The following is a 19,722-nucleotide window of genomic DNA, read 5'->3' on the forward strand; positions in this document are numbered from 1 at the left end:
TTTTGTTGTGGTGCCGATAGGTGGTGCTATCGTACATCCACGTTGATGGAGACTTCAACCCATGAAGGGTAATGGTTGCGTGAGTCCACGAAGGGCTCCACCCACGAAGGGTCCACGAAGAAGCAACCTTGTCTATCCCACCATGGCCGTCGCCCACGAAGGACTTACCTCACTAGCGATAGATCTTCACCAAGTAGGCGATCTCCTTGCCCTTACAAACTCCTTGGTTCAACTCCACAATCTTGTCGGAGACTCCCAAGTGACACCTAGCCAATCTAGGAGGCACCACTCTCCAAGAAGTAACAAATGGTGTGTTGATGATGAACTCCTTGCTCTTGTGCTTCAAATGATAGTCTCCCCAACACTCAACTCTCTCTCACAGGATTTGGATTTGGTGGAAAGAAGATTTGAGTGGGAAGCAACTTGGGAAGGCTAGAGATCAAGATTCATATGGTAGGAATTGAATATCTTGGCCTCAACACATGAGTAGGTAGTTCTCTCTTAGAAATGGTAAGTTGGAAGTATAGGTTTGTTCTCATGGCTCTCTCCACGAATGAAGAGGAGGTGGAGGGGTATATATAGCCTCCACACAAAATCTAACCGTCACACACAATTTACCAATCTCGGTGGGACCGGATCAACAAACTCAGTCAGACCGATTTAGTAAACCTAGTGACCGTTAGGGTTTTTGGTGGGACCGACATGCAACTCGGTAGGACCGATATGGTTAGGGTTAGGGCATAACGTAATCTCGGTGAGACCGATTACACAAACTCAGTGAGGCCGATTTTGGTAATAAGCTAACCAGAAAGTTGGTCAGGTAAACTTGGTGGGACTGGTTCGCTCATTTCGGTGGGACCGAAATATTACGAAAAGGAAAGAGAGAGTTTACATCGCAATCGGTGGGACTGATCACTCACTTCGGTTAGACCAAAACATTACGAAGGGAAACAGAGAGATTACAATTCCATCTCGGTGAGACCGAGATCCCTATCGGTGAGACCGATTTACCTAGGGTTTGTGGCAGTGGCTATGACATCTGAACTTGGTGGCGCCAGATAGAAAGAATCGGTGGGGCCGAGTTTGACTTTTAGTTTGGGTCATATGTGGATATGAGAAAGTAGTTGAGGGTTTTTGGAGCATATCACTAAGCACCATGGAGTAAGAAACTCATTAAGCAACACCTCATCCCTTCTTGATAGTATTGGCTTTTTCTATAGACTCAATGTGATCTTGGATCACTAAAATATAAAATGTAGAGTCTTGAGCTTTTGAGCTTGAGGCAATCCTTTTATCCTTAGTATTTTGAGGGATCCACTTTCCTCATTCATGCCATGCCATTCATTGAGCTTTCCTGAAATATTCGTCTTGGAGTAGTATTAGCCCAATGAGCTATATGTTGTTAGGAATTACCAAAACCACCTAGGGATAATTGCCCTTTCAGATGGAGGGAGACCCACAAGCACATAAATAGAGCCACACGCGCGTGCGCATGGGGCGCGCACACACATAGTGTGCACGTACGTGTACACAAATGGAAATCAACTAATACATCATCGTAAATTATGCACATATGTGCATGTCGAGAAGCTTGTGGCAGTTTGGCAGGCAGAAACTGTAGAGGCTCGAAAGGACAAACTCATGTGTGTATGAGGGGGGGCGAGATAGTGGATATTTTTGGCAGGTATGGAGATATGAACATGTTCCTTTGCCGAGCAATACAACAAAGTGGAGAATCGGTAGAATAATACAAGATATATTCGTGACATTATCGGGAATCAAGACTTTCACGCGCATGTTTGATTGTGTAAGACGGAGGCCACCTACAAATTAGCAGCACGAGTGCACATAATGAGTCTAAACAAATTGAGCTTGTTTTGCAACCATCTCCTTAAGGATTGATCCCATAAAAAATTACACGGGCCCATTCATTTTTCACTTTAGAAAATCTGAGAGGTTCATGCAATTACACTTCAAGAGAATTGTCCTCATACTGAACATCACCCTAATATATTCTATCTAGTCATACAATATGTTTGAAAGGAGTGGAAAGCTAGGGTTTCAATAATAAACCCGATTGACCACCAATCCTTTTTTGCAAAGATCCCGAAGTTAAACACTCAATGTAAATCATGACTTAATGTAAACCATGCCTTCGGTTTTGACCCTCGCGTTTAAATCTTTTCATATACTTTGAGTCATGATAAATGGGTAGACTATAAGGTAGAGACTCAGAGCGAGCAATGTTAATAATAGAGCCAACAATTGACTATAACTTATTGCCATGTCATCTATAGCCAACTTATAGCCTAATAGTTAGCTATAAACATGTACCACTTGTCCCACGTCACAATCTCACGGGGTTTCTTCGAGGTCATGCTACATGTAGCTCTTAATTGATGATCAGCTTCTCTTCTCTCTCATTTTCTCTCTAATCTAACTCAACATAAATGTAGTATTTAAAATCTTATAGCATGCATACGTCGCCTTATATAGTTGCTCTAACAAGCACAACCATTCGACGTCTTCGTAATGAACTTCCCCTTCATCCATTCAATGTTCGCCTATGATTTATCTCAACTGATATTCACATAGGAACAAGTTTCCCATGGTTCCCATCATTGAGGGCCTCCAATATGTAGCCCACAATGATGATAGCCATCACATGACAAAGTATGGATTATACCCCCCGGGTTAATATAATACAAGGAAAACTCAATCGAAATGGCCAAACACGTCGACAAACTTGGAAATCAACAACCGAAATGGCTAAGAGGTTGCTGCATATGCGGATTTCATGTGGAAGCAAAGGGCACCGCAACAGTGTAGTTTCTTCTAGTGTCTTGTAGTGAGGAACCGTTGATGGACTTCCGACAGACTCGCGGGAGAGGCCTACCACACCAATATTTATGCCCACTATGCAATGAACATGATGAGACTATCGATCACCCATTGTTGAGTTGTGCCTTTGTGAGACAGTTGTGGTTCTGGATTTGGAGTGCTTTGGGCTGCTCGAATCAAATACCGACCGTTGATGATACTCTTGTGGAATGGTGCGGCACGAGGACCTCTCATAGTTGTCAATTGCTTTGGCAAATCTGCCCCCTTTTTAAGTGACATGAGGCACATCTATCCCCTAGGGAAAAACTAATTTGGAATCTAGCCCCTGGGGTCAGTGACACATAGCATGGCGCCGAAGTTGTACATGTGGGCGCCACACTAAACGACGCCGAGATGTATATGTGGGCGCCACACTAAACGACACCGAGATGTACATGTTCGGTGCCATGCTATATGAAGCCAAGCAAATCTGGCTCCTAGGGTTTCCATGGGCCCATCTGGTGTCGGCGCCACATAGCATGGCGGTGAACATGGGGCTAGATTCCAAATTAGTTTTACGCATGGGTCAGATGTGCTTGAAGTCGCTCAGAAGGGCCAGATTTGTCAAAAAATACTCCATTGCGAGAGCTCATGACGATCATCACGCTCACCATGTGAGAGATTTGAAAACACCGAAATACGGTGGTTTTTGATGGGGCCACTCCTTCAGTTGAAAATGCCATCTCAAATGTGGCCAAGAAAGGTAGAACTTGGAATTTGGATGACCCATTTAAAGGAGATCTATCTCTCTTTTTTGAAGTGCTTGATATGTGAGGTAGGGGTGAGTAGTTGTGTACGGCTCTAGGGCATACGGTGTTTTTTGCGTTTCGGGCACGTAAAATTCATTGTTGTAACGCTATGATGGTGGGCTCGCCCCCCCTTTCTTCTATTAATTTATGACACACCTTTATGTGTATTTTAGAAAAGAAATACTCCCTCCGGCCCATAATGTAAGACATTTTTTGACACTAACGTCTTACATTATGGGACGGAGGGAGTATCATAGAAGACGAAGAAGAAGCAACACTTTGAATTCGAAGCAGTTCATGCGCCCAAGGCAACTAGAGCTCAGCATAGTCAACTATACTGACTCGATTAAGGTCTTATTGACCAACCAATTGTGTGAAAACTGCACCTCCAACGACGACGAGCTATAAGAAAATGACTCGAACATGTATATGCTGCCACTTAGAGTCGCGAGTAAATTAAGGGTTAGCCTTTTCAAACGAGCTTCGTTTTCTCTTGTATATGGCTGCCGATGACTGGGACAGAAATAGATAGGTTCGTGAAACACGCAGTGCAATTCCGATGTACCCAACCCAAGCCAAAGAAAATCAAATCGGAGGCCAACACGAAGTTCCATCCGGAGCACGTCACCCCGTACTACAGATGAACGAACCCCAATAATGGACGCAACCGGTCCGGACGTCAAAAAAACTAGTGCCCGACGGCGAATATCTGGCAACACGGACGGACGGACGGCTGCGGGCGGGGCAGAGAACGTTGACCGCCGGTGTGAACCGTCCGATTGTTAGATGTCGGCATCACGGCGTCCCCATTTTGCTTACAGCCCAAGAAAAATCGTTCCGGCCACGCAACTTGGCATCCAAGTTTAGCGCACCCCGCCCCACCGCCAGGCGGGCCCGACCCGCGCCGGGACCCCGCGTGTCGGCCGCGGAGGCGGTGGGTGGAGCACAATAAGGTCGCAAGTGGGCACGACAAAGGCGTGGACCCGCGTTATTTCTCCGCCCAATAATATTTCCCCCACCGCCGCACGGCTCCTCTACCCCGACCTTCCTCTCGCCTTCGCCCCCGCCCCCGCCCCTCTGCCGCCGCCGCAGCGATTCTCCGAGCCGAGTCCTTGCTTTGACCAGCCACGTCTCGCCGCCGGCCGAGGGGAGCATCTTCGGCGGGGTAGCTCCGGCAATCGTAGCCGGGGGATAAAGTGGGCTCCGTAGGGGAGTCCTAGGGGGGGTGACAGGGGGTTAGATCGGGCAAGATGAACCGCTCAATATCCTCCGCCGTGACCCCTGCTGATGCTGCCGCTAACCCTAGGTAAGCGTCGGTCGGTGAATCGATCGATTCGGCTCGCCCCTTGTATGGATCTACGCGACCCGCCCGATTGTTAGGCCGTGTGTGATAATTTTATATCTCTATGTTCGATCTGGTGAATTTTCTCTTGTGAGAATCAGATAGGTTTTCTTGTTCGGTTTCGATCATCTGTGGCACCGGGAAGCTTCTTGTTGACTGCTAAAGTTGTAGATTTAGGATTTACCAAGTGGATTCCGTATACCCTTGACTCACTAAATATTAAAAATTTGATCTTTGTTGTCAGTTCTGCGTTAGCTTATCTCTGTCTTGTTTGTGTGGGGAGTACCTAGTTATTTTCATCATAACTTTGCTAGATTCAACTTGAGTCATCCTTTGCCTTTTACTTCATGTGATTTCCTGATTAGGCTAGCTGTTTCAAATAATGTTTGGCTTAAGAAGCATATTTTCGCGCGCAGGCGAATAGATGATAGTTCTGCGTCATAATCGTAATTTCTGAGCCCAGTTAACGCACTAGGTTTTTTTCAAACCATATATCATGTGATTTTCTCATTAGGCCAGCTGTTCAAATATTTGGTCGATGAAGCATTTTTCGCGCGCAGATGAATATATGTTTGTTTGGGGTGATAATTATAAATTTTGAGCCCAATTAATGCAGTAGGTTTTTTAAAGCCCTGTATCACGTGTTCTCCTGATTAGGCAAGCTGCTTCAAATATTGGGTTTACGAAGCTTAATTTTCGCGCGCGCAAAATGAATACATGATAGTTCCGGGTGATAATTGTAATTTCTGAGCCCAATTAATGCAATAGCTGTCTCAAGCGCGCTAAATATGACTGAACTCAAGCGCGCTAAATGGTGGTTTCTGCATATGAGGACTTTATGGGTGCAAATCAATGGATAATCCCATATTGAAGTATTTTGCTTTTTATTTTATTTTATCTAGTTCATCGTTCGTCGTGCTAATGTAACATGATAGTTTTGGGGAATTTACTCGTAGGTTTAGCTGCCGACAGAGTACTGAGATCTTTGATTTGCATATATTCTGTTTGCTTGCTTTAAGATATTCTAGTTTTTTTTTGTCCTTTTTCTGTTCGTCGCTTATAAGACCGGTTAACTTCCCTTTTCAGGTTTCCTACTCTTTTGCCCTTATCTCACCCGACCGATATTCTTTTTCTGCTCGTCGATATTGAAGTAGTCTATGCTCAGAGGTTCCTCCATTAGCTTAGTGTAAATATTAGACTTGTTGGGGTTTAGTTTGCTAGAAGGAATTAGTCTCTGCTTGGTGTTCATTTCTGCTTGCTACAATGGCTGCGATGAACGAAAAGGTGTTGGCTAAATGTGGACAGAATATAGTTAGCCTCAAGAGGAAGCGGGACAGCCCCGCTGCATATCATGCTGATGCCTGCCACACCTCTCAATCGCATCAGCATCCTACTGGAAACTCTGATATCAGGCTGTATGTTGGTGAAGATCGCAAGGCGAACATCGCGTGCCACTTTAACAGGCAGATTTTACAGAGCTATCAGAACTACATGACCAGTGCATCACCTAAGCGTATTCTGCTCCGCCAAAGTGGCAACTGGAAAGAATTTCCAGAAAAAATTGTCAAGCTGGCTCAAGTTGATTTCCGGACAAAGAAGACCATCACAGAAGTAGGATACCAGAACCAGCTATTTTTGCTGGACTTTGTCCACATGACATTCATTGACTCAAAGTCAGGTCTTCAGAGGCCAATCGCCTGGATTGATGACAATGGAAGGCGTTACTTCCCAGAAGTTCTTATTGAAGATCAGATAGTATATAGGAGGAAAGATCTCGGCAATGGAGATCATGTCTATGTTAGAGCTGAGCCTAATGGGGCACGTGAAATAAATGACCAGTATGGAGCATCAGAGAGTTCCGCAGAAAGCTCAAACTTTGAGTCCAGTACTGAAGAGGTTTCCAGTGCTAAGAGAGTTAGAGCCGAGAAGGGTATCATCAGGAAAATAAATTGTGATCATAGAGAAACTGTGGGAGAGAATGAACCACACACTTCGCTGCCTGCAGTCTTTAGTTGTCAACCACAGCAAGATAAGCTGGGCGGGCAATCACGTGCTCAAGGAACTACCTCTGTTGTGCAGAAGATGTTGCTGCAGGGAATGGGTACTGCTATTGGTTCCAAGGATATTATTGGAATCCACCGAACGCCATTCTTGAATAATTATAGAGAAGACCGCTATAATCTCTTCCAAAAGCAGGCAGAGATTACTAAATCTCAGCATGGTAATGCAAATGTGCGTTATGCTTGGCTTCCTTGCTCGAAAGCTGCTGTGGATGAAATGATGCTGAATGGCACCTTGCAAATTAAAAAGCCCACTAGGTGTCCACCCTATGGAACTGGCGTACTCCTTGCACCAGCTAACTGCTCCATTAACTGGTATGTGCTCCTGTCTCGTATCATTTGCTGGCAAAAAACTTACTCTGAATGTTCTGAGCATCTACTCCCCTCCATCATCTTTGTGAAGTATATATTCACATCTGTCTTATCTTGCCATATGTGTTCCCTTATTTGTAGATAAATAGTTTCTGGCACTATTTATTTACTTCCACTTGCATGTTCGCATGTTTTTAGTTGTCAACTTACCACTGCACTTTTTGTCTATTTGTTTCTATTCCTTGACATATTTCTTCCCTAACCATTGCAAAAATTCAACATTTTGTACTACTTTCTGCAGTGTGAATTACTCTGATGTTGATGAAAATGGCATCATCTATATGATGCTGTGCCGGGTTGTAATGGGGAACGTAGAAATAGTTCACCATGGATCTAAGCAGCACCAGCCTAGTAACGAGTATTTTGATAGCGGTGTAGATGACCTTAAAAACCCGCAGCATTACATCGTATGGGATATGAATCTGAATAGTCACATCTATTCTGAATTTGTAGTCACCATCAAATTGCCATCTAAAGCCAAAGGTAATTAATCGCAACTGCTGTGCCATCATTTTAGAATTTTAATTTAATTTAGCTTTGTTCCGTTCATAACAAATGTCAATCTAAATTTTCTTACAAGTCAGCTTTCTCACTTTGTTTCAGATTCCCTCTTCACACAAGAAGATTGTCAGGATTCATCTGATGCCTCACTGGTCTTGAGTCCAAGTTCGGCCGACAGTGTATCACAGGTGAGGTTCTTTACATTGGGAGTTGATAAAGATGGTACTGTCATACTAGAGTCAACTTCTGTTCTCATACAGACAAGTTCCACTGTTGGAGCAGCAGGAGCATGCAGTTATTCAGATTGCGTGTCTGACTCAACAATTGACCTGTGCTTCCATTATGAGATTATAACTTCGAGCTGATTGTAGTCTTAATGTTTGATAGAAATCTCCAAATATGATAAGTTTCCTGTTATTAACCATGTCATGTCAGTTATGTTGGGTGAGTCACAAAACACCAGTTGACACCGCTCTTTTGTGTGGAAACAGGACATGAATCTTGAGGCATCTCCAGCATTGGGTGGTCAGTATGAAGCCCCCATGTTAGGAGGATCAATGGCAAAAGCTCCAAGTACACCTTGGATGCCTTTTTCCATGTTATTTGCAGCTATTTCAACCAAACTTCCTCGCGAGAAAATGGACATGATCAATAACTGTTATGAAGAATTCAAGGTCTGCCATTCATCAGTTCTTGGTTGTTGTGTTCTCGATTGAAAACTGGCCTTCCCCTTCTTGTTGGAGCCTGAGTTGACTTGTGTTTGTGTTCATACCAGGCCAAGAAAATAAGCAGAATTGACCTAGTGAAGAGGCTGCGGCTCATAGTTGGTGACAGAATGCTGGTATCCACAATAATTCGGCTCCAAGATAAGGTGTGGACCTTCTTTCTTCTGAGGCGCTGTTAGCTCCTGATTCATTGTCTGCCCGTTTAACACACAAGATTGTGCTCCTGTGGCACTATAGGATAGCAACATTTAGTTAATCTAAGTATAAGCTTGTGTTTTACTTTTAACAGTTGCCTCCGATGGTGAAGCGAGAAGCAGCAGATGCTCCAGCCAAGGCATGAGGTCAGTGACCATGGTGGATTGGAGGAAGGAACTGGTCGACTTGTTATCATGAGTTGGAAAGGAATGTAGTCTTCTGAGTTTATTTGCGTCTGTATGAATCTGCCGCTCTGTCTGTCTGTTTTAGTAGTTGCAAAGAGGAAACTGTTATACTTGTGAACCTAAGATGGTTTCAAGGGAGAAGAATCCTTGTTTACCCTCCTAGTTTGGTTTTTGTCCAATCAACATTGAGTTTTAGTTATAAATAATCATCATTTTCTGTCAATTTTCTTAATTCTGTGTTTATTCTCGCGTGCGTCCGTTGGTGGATCGGTTGTCATTTCATACTCTTGGTCCTGAATAAGAGTATGGCTGTCTGAGGCTTGAATGTTTTGCACGGGCATGTGTACATCCATAAGCAACGAATAATGTCTCGAAAAAGGAAAAAAAAAGGCTCTTGAAGCTGGACTAGATGTTGGTGATGTTGGTGGGCGGGGCATCTGATTGAGGATCCCAGCCGGGTGGCTCGATGTTTGGCCAGTCCCCTCGACAGCCTAGCCTGATGTAAAGGCTCTTCTTCCCTGCCATTCCAACACTGATGTCAATTTTCTTGCAGATATGCACCTAATGAAAGGGAATCTAAGGCGCTGTTCGCTCCACAACTCCGCAAGCGGAGTTGGCGGAGCTGCAGTTCAAAACGGTGGAGTTGCAGTTTCCCCGCTCCGCAGACTCCGGGAGTGCGGTGATTACCAAACAGGGCCCAAATGTAGCATGAGGCGGCTGGTGTTTTACCTGCTAGCTTCTTGTCTGCCAAGGTGAGCTGCTTCAAGGCAACAAGGCAGCCCTGTGCCACAGCCCGCGTGTACTCCGGGTCCCATCCACCCAGCTTCACCACCACATCCGCCTTTGCATAAGCCACGCTCCCAGTGCTAACGCTTCTCCGGGCTTCCTCTTTGGCAGAGGCTTCATCTGCACGCATAGCAGCAGGTCAGCACGGAAGAACCAAACAATCATCAACCAAGCGAAAGGCTTCCTTCCTCACCACCGGCCTCCGACACCGACAACCACACTGTGAACCCGGAGTGAAGATACTGCCATTTGTCGAACCTGCTCGCTGCTCCTTGCTTGCCACCCAGAGTCGCTACCACGGTACGGACATGGCTGCAACACACACATTTTTAGCATGGCAAGTGATCAACCAAAGCAAGCCAAGAAGCTCCCAAAAATAGAGAAAACTCGACCTGCTAAGGCTTTCTAGGACAACACACTCCGCTTCAGCTACAGAGTCCACTCCTTCCGAGGCCGCCCCTACAGGTAATACATGTAGTTAACTCACTGCAGCGGCAATGATCTACTCCCTCCGCCCATAATGTAAGACGTTTTTTTACACTAATATAGTGTTAAAAAACGTCTTATATTATGAGACGGAGTAGTATGTTCTATTTTAGCACCGAAATGAATACGTATTTTAGCACCAAAATGACGTACAGGTATCAACAGACTTTTGAGTGGCACTCTCTAGCAGCTCACTTGTGCAAACTGGAAGATACCTGCAAACACGCAGCTAAACACATTTCAGGGGCCTCATCTGCTGTAGAACCAACAATTGTGGTAGTATCTGTGGCAGCGAATCTAAGAGTAGGACATATATCTATATATTGGTAAAAAAAAGGCGCAGCAGAAACAAGGATGCAATTGGTCAAGTAGTTTCTGTAATAGCACAGCGATGCACGCACCCGATGCCCTCAGCGATCTCTTTGGCGACCGCCTCATTGATATCCGTGGAGTCGCCAACTATGTGAACGCTAATACCTGCCAATAACTGTGTGATCCCAGCAGTGAGAGATTTCCAGGATTCATCAATGTCGGGCCATTTCAGCTCTTGCTCGACTTTCTTCAGATTCACCACCAACTGATCCTCATCGATGAACCTGTAACAGTGTAACGAGTCAACAGATGAATCCTCACAGGCAAGAGCCCGCTACTGAGCTAGCAGTACATACCATATCGTCTCAGAAGACTTAACCCTGTCGAATAGCGTGCCGACATTCATCAAAGTCCTCAGTGTTCCATCAGACTTGGCTCTGATGAGCAGGGACATGTCATCGACGTCAACAAAAACATCTCTTGAACTCTCGATGCCAAGCTTTCCAATGTCCAGTCTCAGCTCCACCTCTCCGTTTGTATCGGTGAACTATAGGGACACAGATAACCTCAGCTGATTATTTTCAACGACATGACAAGCTCCAGATTTTCCAACATTATGTCGTGTCTAAAAGATGGAGTGGATTCACAAAGGGGGAGTTTGCAGTACATTAATGAACAAATATCCAACTCCGATATGCTCATAGGAGCTTTCAGAGACTAGTTAGACATGTGGTTCAGGGCTATTTAATTTAACTAGTGAACTACGCTATATGAAGCGTGAAAGACATCCCATAGAATCATAGCATGTCATCTCCCGAACAAGAAACATGCGGTACCATACTCCCGCAATGGAAGTATTATATGGTGGGTGTTTTGTTCATGATAACATCTCAGCACAGACAGAGAATGCAAGAAATGTGTCGTCTGTTTATTTGGATTTGCTTTGTGTAGACGCGTTTCATGGGGTATGCAGGACTGTATAATGGGGGAGCCAGCAAACTGGAAGATGGTACAATCGCAGATCGAAGAAGAGATTAAGCATATGCTTTGGGTTCTCTGAATAATCCCCTCGTGTTCTTCTTTTATACCGGAGTATAACAATAATAGGGTTGATTATAAAATCATGTGCTGCACACTAAGTGCTCCTTTGTACGCTCTTATTTTTCTTTACAGAGTAGTAAGTTATCGCCAAGGTAGTAATTTCAAGATCTCTATCATGTGTCAGTAATGGCACCGTGAGGTGACAGAATTGGGAAAAGAGATAGGTGGCTCCAGCAGCAGGAGTGCCCGCGCAGAAGCAGATAAGGTAAGAAAAATGAAGTGCACAAGCAGAAGCAGTGGGGAAGAAAGAAAAGACAGCGGCGGTAGCTTGCCTCGTAGTCGTGCGCTGCGGCCGGGGACGCCGACAGGGAGGTCCGGGGGCGGAGGCGGAGGCGGCTCGCCGGCGGGGAGGCGGCAAGGAGAGAGCGCCCCCAAGCTGGCCGAGGAAGAGGAAGGCGAGGAGAACGGGAGTAGGTTGCGATGTGCCGGCTGAGGTTCGCAGGGAAAGAGGAGGAGCAGCAGGTGCTGGTTGCAATGGACATGGCCGCCATTATTCTAGCATGAGCGCACACCTGTGCGTGTCCGTGTGTGTGAGGCGAGGACTGCCTTAGCTATATTCCCGACAGAGTAAGAGACGAACAACTTTTTTTTTTTTGGACATCAGAGTGAGAGACTCTTTTTTGCTTATACTGTACTTTCTAGTGCTAACCTGGGTAAATTTAAAAAAGTCTAAAACTCCATAGGCCTCAATTGTAACGCATGCATTTCACACGAAGATGGTTCGATTCCACACTGATTAGTTCAATTGCTGCGGCTCTCAAGACAATTTCCAAATTTCTCACACACCATCCCGTCAATATCCGAAAAGAATGATTGATCGATTGAATATTTCATCATGAGCAGATAAGCGTACGAAAGAATACAATTAGCAACAGCTAACGCTGCCCTTGTTTTCGATGATAAAAACAAGAAAGAGATACATAGCTGCTAAGCAAAAGAAAACACTTGCAGAATGGAGAGGCCCAGTTCCGTCACAGGCAATACAGGCATCAAAGAGCAGCCAGCAAGCGGTGACTCAGAGGAAGCCTCTAAACAACGTGATGAACAATCGTCTTGTCTTCTAATAACCGTGTGCCTACCTAGGCCGGCCTCAAATTGGAGGCCCTGCTGCACAAAGAATGGATTAACCAAGCAATCAGCCCTATCCTCCTCTCCTTTCTAAACCCAGTCAGTCAGCATCTGTGCTAACCAAAATGCAAGAGAATTGAGTCCTATCTGTCGAGGTTGTTAGCACCTGAGAGTCGGCTACCCTAAATCGTATGCCAAAACCCAGGTGGCTTGTCATCCACTGCAAATCTCTGGCCTGAACTGCCCTGCTGCTGCTGCTGCTGCTGCTCGACCAGCCTGTTGGCGCTACGAGGCAACCGGATCTTCACCCGCTTTGGCCGGACCTCTGAGGAGGCTGCGTCTTTAGTTGCCTCCGCGAACTGCTGCTGGGAACAGCTGCTGGCAGATGGATACACCTTCGACTGCTGCTGGGAACAACTGCTGGTAGATGGATACACCTTGGACTGCTGCGCGGCATAACTGGCGTCGCCTTGTTGAGCTTCCAGCTGCCGCCGCTTCATCCTCCAGGCAATGGGAACCATGTCCTCTCTATCTTCCTCAGAAGAGGCAGAATTTGACTTATTGTGCCTCATACTAACTGAGGGAACTGAAGTACGCGCAGAGTATTCTTCAGGTCGCTTATTGTCATGTTGTGTTTCTGGGGATGCCTTCTTCAGCCGCTTCAGAACCTGAGTAAACAGTATTTATATATATCAGAAACAAAATATGCAGTGTAACAAACCTACACAAAATCCATGGATTCTCAGTTGCTTCTCAATTACCAATCACGCGTTCAGTAACCTATAATATGATACACGCCTAAGCCTAACAATTTATCAGCACATGAGGTAGGCAAGGAAGCAGCAGTTCACCAGGCTGGCAGTGACAAAAATAATCAAAATTGTGGCTACAGGGTCAGATGCGCGAGTAAAAATAGATTGGCTTCCTCTCTTTGAGAATCTGTTCCAAATTTCGTGGATCAAACTGGAGCATACCTTCTGTTCAGAGAAGTTTGTTGTCTCTGTGTCAGGAGCAGGTCTTCCTAATATGCTGGATCTGCGCTTGACTCGGAAGATTTCAGAATCAGAATCAGAATTGCCACTATATTCCATGGGTGAAGCATTGCAGGAACTAATTTCATTGCAAGCATCAGCCATGCAGGATGAATTGCCACCATTTCCATCCACTGACGATGTTTTTACGGACAGCTTAGTAATTGACCAAATTTGGTCGGTTCGAGCTGCATGGACCTGAAAAACAACAGTATCGTTACCTCAAACTGAAAGACAACAGTTGGAAACAAGATTTGATACGAGTGCGGTAAACTGACCTTTGGTTCTGCAGGCAGAGACCCATCACGATGTGCAAAAGATGTCAACGTTGAAGTTGCAGGAGAGCTCTTTCCACCGTCAGCAGCATTTGCTTCTAGCAAGTTTGCTTCACTGTTGCTTATGTCCTGGTTAGTCCCAACTGATGGACCATGATAGACACCAATATCAGAAATCGCAGCTTGCTTATACGAGACATTAGCACTTGTTTCCTTATCCAGGCGAATATCCTGCTCGAATTTTCTATATAGAGCCTCTAACTCCAGTATGTCCTCTCTGACGTAGACAATCCGGTCAGATTTACAAGAGCAGCTCCGCAGTTCTTGTTCTGTACTCCAACAAACAAACAGTCAGATAAAATACAAACTTCAGGGGAAGGCTAGAGAAACAGCAATGTCAGGATTTCCTACCATGATGAAGGCAGATAGGATCAAAGGTGCATCCGCATGACACATGTGTAACATAGCAATCACGCCGGCACATGCTACAGGATAGGTTCGAATACATTTTTGGCTTGTAGTATATCTGAGAACCCATTTTAGCGAGTAAGCTGCGTGTGCGCCGCTGCAGTCGCATCAACCTCACAAAGGAAGACTTCACACAATATTGAGTGTATGGATGTTCAGAATTAATTGTTTCTGGATCACTCAGTTTGTGAGACAGAAGCATTGCAGAACGACAAAGTAGCTCCTCGTGTGCAAGAAAGGGTGTTCTGTTCAGAAGTGCATAGCGTTTGCTAGCCAGAGAGCCCAGAGGAAACCAGTCGCCAATAGCAAAATTGACAGCCTCTCCACAATTGAAACCTGGGTTATTCAAACATTGCTTAGAAATATAGTCTGCATGCGGAAACTATCAAGGAGAAGATAGAAGAAACTATACATACCGTGGCTGAAACCTGAATGGTATGAACGAGGGAATGTTATAACAAACTCTCCAGGCTTCTGCACAGCTTTATAAACAGGAACATTGTGGTCTAACAAGATATTTGGGGGGAACATTGTTGTCTTCCCTAACAGAACATCAAAAGCCGCATCCTCTCCATCACCAGTCAAAATATCCTTGTTGTACACATACTGGCTTGCCACCTTTTCAAAACCAGGAGCAGCATCGCCTGGTATCCCATACCATGTCTTAAATGCGCCACAATGATGATAATTTATGCTGGTTATGTGATAAATTTTTTAGAAAATTGTCCATAAAAAAGGAACGAGGAATAGCCATGATCAATAATAAGAATGAGGATGAGTACCTGTACAAATAGTGATCTTCGACATGCCATGCAAACATGCTAAAGAGCATACCGATATACAGCATTGGATCTGTCACTCCCTGTTTTGGATCAGAGTAATTACAATCACAACGAATCCATATTAAGAATGTATTAAAACATAAATAAGCAAGGAATAGGTTACATACTGGAATTGGCGTCTGCAGAAGTCTCAGCACAGAACTGGGGAGCCGTGAAAAATTCTACAAGCACAGAGGAGAACATCAATAAGACTGTCACGTAGCTAACATCACACACAGGGAGAAAGGGAGAGAGAGAGAGAGAGCACGAGCTTTTACCTTGAGGTTCCAGTTGCTTTTCCCAAGCTGATCGTGAGGAGAAGAAGAGAAGGCACTCCCATCAACATCACAAGCATATTCAACAAAATCCATCTTTCCAGAAGAGATTTCACGCCAGAATTCCTCCTCCACGTACCTAGCAGGGAGACAACTAGCACTGGAATACTTCTTACAGAACACTTTGTTGGCCATTCTCTCGTAGTCTCTGAAAGTGTACTTTCTGCAGAATCGTGAAAAATGTGATGAGACTTGGAAGGCAAACTAAATAGGTACTGAAATAGACAGAGAGTAGCGCACCGTCCACTCATAAAAAAAGTGACCGTGTCGTCTTCAGCCCATTCAGCAAGACGAAGCGGCTGAACTCTAGTCATGAACTTAAAACCAGGTTGTTCCTTCATCAGCACGACACCAGCAGGCACAGAAGCGCTTACAGGAGCCACAATTTTGCAAATGCCTGGAGAAAAAGATGGCATGGTCATTATTTATTCATCCATTCGGTAATACACTGGCAGAAAAATGGGTTTGAGTTAAACGGAAGGTGTACCATATTTTGAAGCCACTGGGGAAATTTTCTGTATATACGCAATGGGATCCTCGAATTCCTCCTTGGTGGGACAATACACAGGGCACTCTGGTATGTTGTCTATCCACTCTAGGTTAGACATATTGAACTTGTCCACCTTGCGCTTTGCGAATGGATTATTGTTCTGGGCACTGCTAGTGCTAGGTAAACCCGCAGCAACGTTGTTGGCATGCAATCTCACCCCACAGTTTGCAGGAGTCCGCAGTGAATCCCCGCCGCTCCTCGCAGCCATGGCAGGATTGTCACCGGCGTCTATCTGAGCACTCAAACGCATCCTCTCAAGTCTCCTCTTCTTCAGAGTCTCGAGCCCATTCCTGACCTCTGCAGGGAGACAGTTCCGTCCCTCCACCTAAGACATAGCTAGATACATCAGAGAGTGAAGAAGCACATGCAGCATTGCAATTTATAACTTGCAAGCCGGCATTGACCAACAAAGACAGCAGGGTCAATATTAGCACCAATAGTTTGGATGCCACGAATTGGTCATAGGTGGAACCGAAAGAGCGGCAACTCCCAGCCAAGTCAAGAAAGCAATAGTCATGGAATCAAACACGGCACATTGATATCCTCCACGCGGGTGCTTCCCTGGCACGACCAACCGTCGCAATCAGTCTGCCACTGAATTTATCCAGAGCCGTTCTATATTCGAGGTATAAAAAGTCCTACTGTATCTCGTAGCAGCAATTCATAGAAATGCTCGTTGCTTTAAGAATAACGGTCTCTTTAATAAGAACAAATCCATAAATTTCGAATCCACGGCCATTAAATCGCAAGCACAACGATTGAGTGAGGTTCTACATACTGTAGAAAAATCGGCGGGAAGAAAGGAAGAGGAAAAAGGGTACTAATTTGTAGACTTGGTCAAAGGTATAATTACGCACATGCGGTACGACCATTGGAGTAGAAACTTGTGGAAAAGGGGAGGAAGATGCCACTGCCTGCTTGGCGCTTGCCGAACAATGGAATGCAACCCCACACGGCAAGGAATAGGACAGCCTAAACTTAACTTGGAGTACTACTACAGTAGTGATTTAGCACGAGCATCTTAATTAGCCCAAAGGAGAGGGGAAAAGGAAGAAATATACTGGTAGAAGCCCAGCTGGTGTGTTTGACTTCTAATCCTAACGAGGCGAGGGCGCGAGGCCAAATTAATACAGCTCATACGGTGATGATGATACCTATGAACAAATCCAAAAACAAAGAGATGGCATAAAAAAATAGTTCCTCCTGGTTTTCCAACATTGACGCCCTTGGAATTCACGGAGACGCAGAAACAGCAGGCATGCGAGTAATTCAACGGACGCGGATTCCTGCGTAACTCTGAATAATTCTCCCAATTGGCGTGGCTCGTGGCGGAATCCATGAATTGTTCGGCAAGGGGGGACGAAATTTACCGGGAAAACGACGCGGTGATTCGAATTCTAGCCTACGAGAGAGGAATCGAACAGTAACCGACCACGAACACGCATTAATTAAGGCAGCGGCGGAAGAGGAAGAGGAAGGAGAAAAGGCGCGAAGGAAGATGGAACGAGCGACGGAAGCGGAAATTACAGAGGGAGGCAGATCTCGCGACTCACCATGACTCCGGCGGGGCGCGGCGCGGTTGCGGAGGCCCGTCTAGAGAATTCCCCGGCGGCACGGGTCCCGCATTCCCCTCCGGACGAGCGGGCGGCGGCGGGGGTCCCTCCCGGCCCAACCGAAGCCGGCAGGCGCGGCGCGGCCCTCTTTCCTTCCTCCCGTCGGTTATTTTCCCGCGCGAGGTACGCGGGAGCGGGGGCTGGAGGTGGAGGCGGGGGTACTGGCGCAATTGAGGGCCAGCAATGGGGGGCCCACCGCGGGGGTTGCCGGCGAGGGAGGGGGTCGCCGGAAGAGGAAGGGAACGGGACGGGACGGGACGGAACGGGTCTCTGGTCTCTTGCTGTGGGGGAGAGACGGGGAGGGTGATATGGGGAAACCGCAGAGAAGGGAGACGAGAGAGCCCCACTTGTACCCGTCGCCCACGCTTTTCTCTATCCCTCTCCCTTTATTTTCGCTTTCCTTTTTTTGCGTCGGGTTGGAGGAGGAGAGGGAGAGGGAGAGGGAGGCGACGAGGTCATGGGAGCGGCGTTGGCGTTGGCGTTGGCGTTGGAGTTGGTTCCACCAGAACTGACGCTAACGGAACCGCGTCCCCCGCGCGCTCTCTCTCCCCGTCCTGCCCCTCGGCCTCTCCACTCCTCGCCCATTGTCTTTCTTTGTTTCTGGTGGGACTTTTCCTTCTCCTCTCGCCTGTGTGACACGAGGGAGGGTAGAGGTGGGGTTAGTTGCTCACCTCACCTCACCTGCATGTGACATTTACTATCCTACCACCTGGGACGGACGGACAGTTGGCCCAAAAGGTGCTTGCGAAAACACACAAGTAAATTCCAGCTCCCCCTTTTTCTTGATTGAATGAACTACTCCTAGGTTAGCTCGCCACGTGTCGCGCCTGCATGAGATGACAGAGACCGCTGTGTCACCCGAGACCAATGTTGGCTTGACTCGGATTTAGTTACTTGTGCGAGTATATTCGCCTCTAGATGGATAGATAGAGTGGACAGGTGGCATTTTTCCACCATTCTAACCAGTACTACTAACCTGTTGGTGGTTTTGATTTGACTGAAAAGTGAAGTGATTTAACTAACCCTGGATTAGGGATACTAGGTGTAGGAGCGGTGGATGGTTTCCATGGTAGGTGGCTGGTCCCGAACCAACTCCCTCCCTCCCTCCCTCCATGGCCAAGGAGAGCCAACCCCCAGGAAAGGACGGGCGCGAGCATATATGATGGGTATCCTATTCCCATAGGGGCTGTGCTGTGGTGTGCTGTTGGGCTCACGGCACCACCTGGAACAGTGCAACCACCACACCACCCACATCCATTACTCCATCCGGAGAGGAGAGGAGAGGGGCAGTCCCGTCATCCCGCCCCTGTGTGCGACGTCGCCGTCGTCGCCGCTCCGTTGGGTTCTGTTGCGTCGTAATTAATGCCACGGAACGGAAGCCACTTGGCCAGCCTAGCAGCCCAACCTCCCCGGGCCACAGGATGCCGAAACGTGTCCTCGACGGACGGCAGCGATCGGGCTGCGGCTGATGCATGGCCGGTTGCGCGGTTGGAGATTAGGCGCCATCCGATCCCTCGTGTTGTTCCTTTCTTTGTTGCCGCGTCAACGCCCAAGGCCTCAACCGCCTGCCGGCTTCGCTCGTGGGTTCCTCCCCCTCTTTCGGCCGCGTGCTAGTAGTATTTTGTGCCCGTTTAAATCGCATCAAATGAGAAGGCCGCAGTAGCATCTCCAGTTCTCCACTCTCCAGCAGGAGAGGTATGGCTAACTAGTCTAGGCGTCACCAGATTCTCACCGACCAAAACCAGACTTAATAACCGAGACAAAACAGAATCCACCTGCCGGTGATGCACGGCAAAATTACTCCGCTCGGTCTCAGTGGCATCGCAGCAGCAGCAGCCTGGGTGTGAAGCTCGTGAGCCGAAAGCGG

The 19,722-nt window shown here is 46.6% G+C and overlaps 3 protein-coding genes across 4 annotated transcripts; 1 reads left to right on the top strand and 2 right to left on the bottom strand.

Moving 5' to 3' along the window:
- Window positions 1–4,649: 4,649 nt before the first annotated feature.
- Window positions 4,650–9,232, top strand: LOC119337636 (inactive poly [ADP-ribose] polymerase RCD1-like). Of its 2 annotated transcripts, XM_037609805.1 has the most exons (7): window positions 4,654–4,935; window positions 6,058–7,346; window positions 7,645–7,886; window positions 8,007–8,092; window positions 8,396–8,578; window positions 8,680–8,775; window positions 8,919–9,232. In XM_037609805.1, exons 2-7 carry the CDS (start codon window positions 6,235–6,237, stop codon window positions 8,967–8,969), a joined length of 1,770 nt encoding a protein of 589 aa, XP_037465702.1. In that variant the 5' UTR covers window positions 4,654–4,935; window positions 6,058–6,234; the 3' UTR covers window positions 8,970–9,232. The 2 variants fall into 2 exon arrangements, with proteins under 2 accessions (XP_037465707.1, XP_037465702.1); XM_037609810.1 differs by lacking the exons at window positions 8,680–8,775; window positions 8,919–9,232 and having other exon boundaries at window positions 4,650–4,935; window positions 8,165–8,411.
- A 48-nt stretch (window positions 9,233–9,280) lies between these two features.
- Window positions 9,281–12,244, bottom strand: LOC119337653 (probable inactive shikimate kinase like 2, chloroplastic). Its single transcript, XM_037609820.1, has 8 exons — window positions 11,967–12,244; window positions 10,950–11,140; window positions 10,683–10,877; window positions 10,435–10,496; window positions 10,188–10,254; window positions 9,989–10,107; window positions 9,739–9,915; window positions 9,281–9,527 (listed from the first exon to the last, which is right to left on the bottom strand). Exons 1-8 carry the CDS (start codon window positions 12,183–12,185, stop codon window positions 9,415–9,417), a joined length of 1,143 nt encoding a protein of 380 aa, XP_037465717.1. The 5' UTR covers window positions 12,186–12,244; the 3' UTR covers window positions 9,281–9,414.
- A 247-nt stretch (window positions 12,245–12,491) lies between these two features.
- On the bottom strand, window positions 12,492–18,195 carry LOC119337661 (lysine-specific demethylase JMJ706-like). The gene is made up of 11 exons (XM_037609826.1): window positions 17,796–18,195; window positions 16,180–16,567; window positions 15,933–16,089; window positions 15,636–15,855; window positions 15,486–15,539; window positions 15,319–15,398; window positions 14,953–15,230; window positions 14,480–14,872; window positions 14,072–14,397; window positions 13,737–13,991; window positions 12,492–13,430 (listed from the first exon to the last, which is right to left on the bottom strand). Exons 1-11 carry the CDS (start codon window positions 17,796–17,798, stop codon window positions 12,945–12,947), a joined length of 2,640 nt encoding a protein of 879 aa, XP_037465723.1. The 5' UTR covers window positions 17,799–18,195; the 3' UTR covers window positions 12,492–12,944.
- Between the last annotated feature and the right edge of the window lie 1,527 nt (window positions 18,196–19,722).

This window comes from Triticum dicoccoides, chromosome 1B (assembly GCF_002162155.2).
Source record: "Triticum dicoccoides isolate Atlit2015 ecotype Zavitan chromosome 1B, WEW_v2.0, whole genome shotgun sequence".
NCBI classification, from domain to species: domain Eukaryota; kingdom Viridiplantae; phylum Streptophyta; class Magnoliopsida; order Poales; family Poaceae; genus Triticum; species Triticum dicoccoides.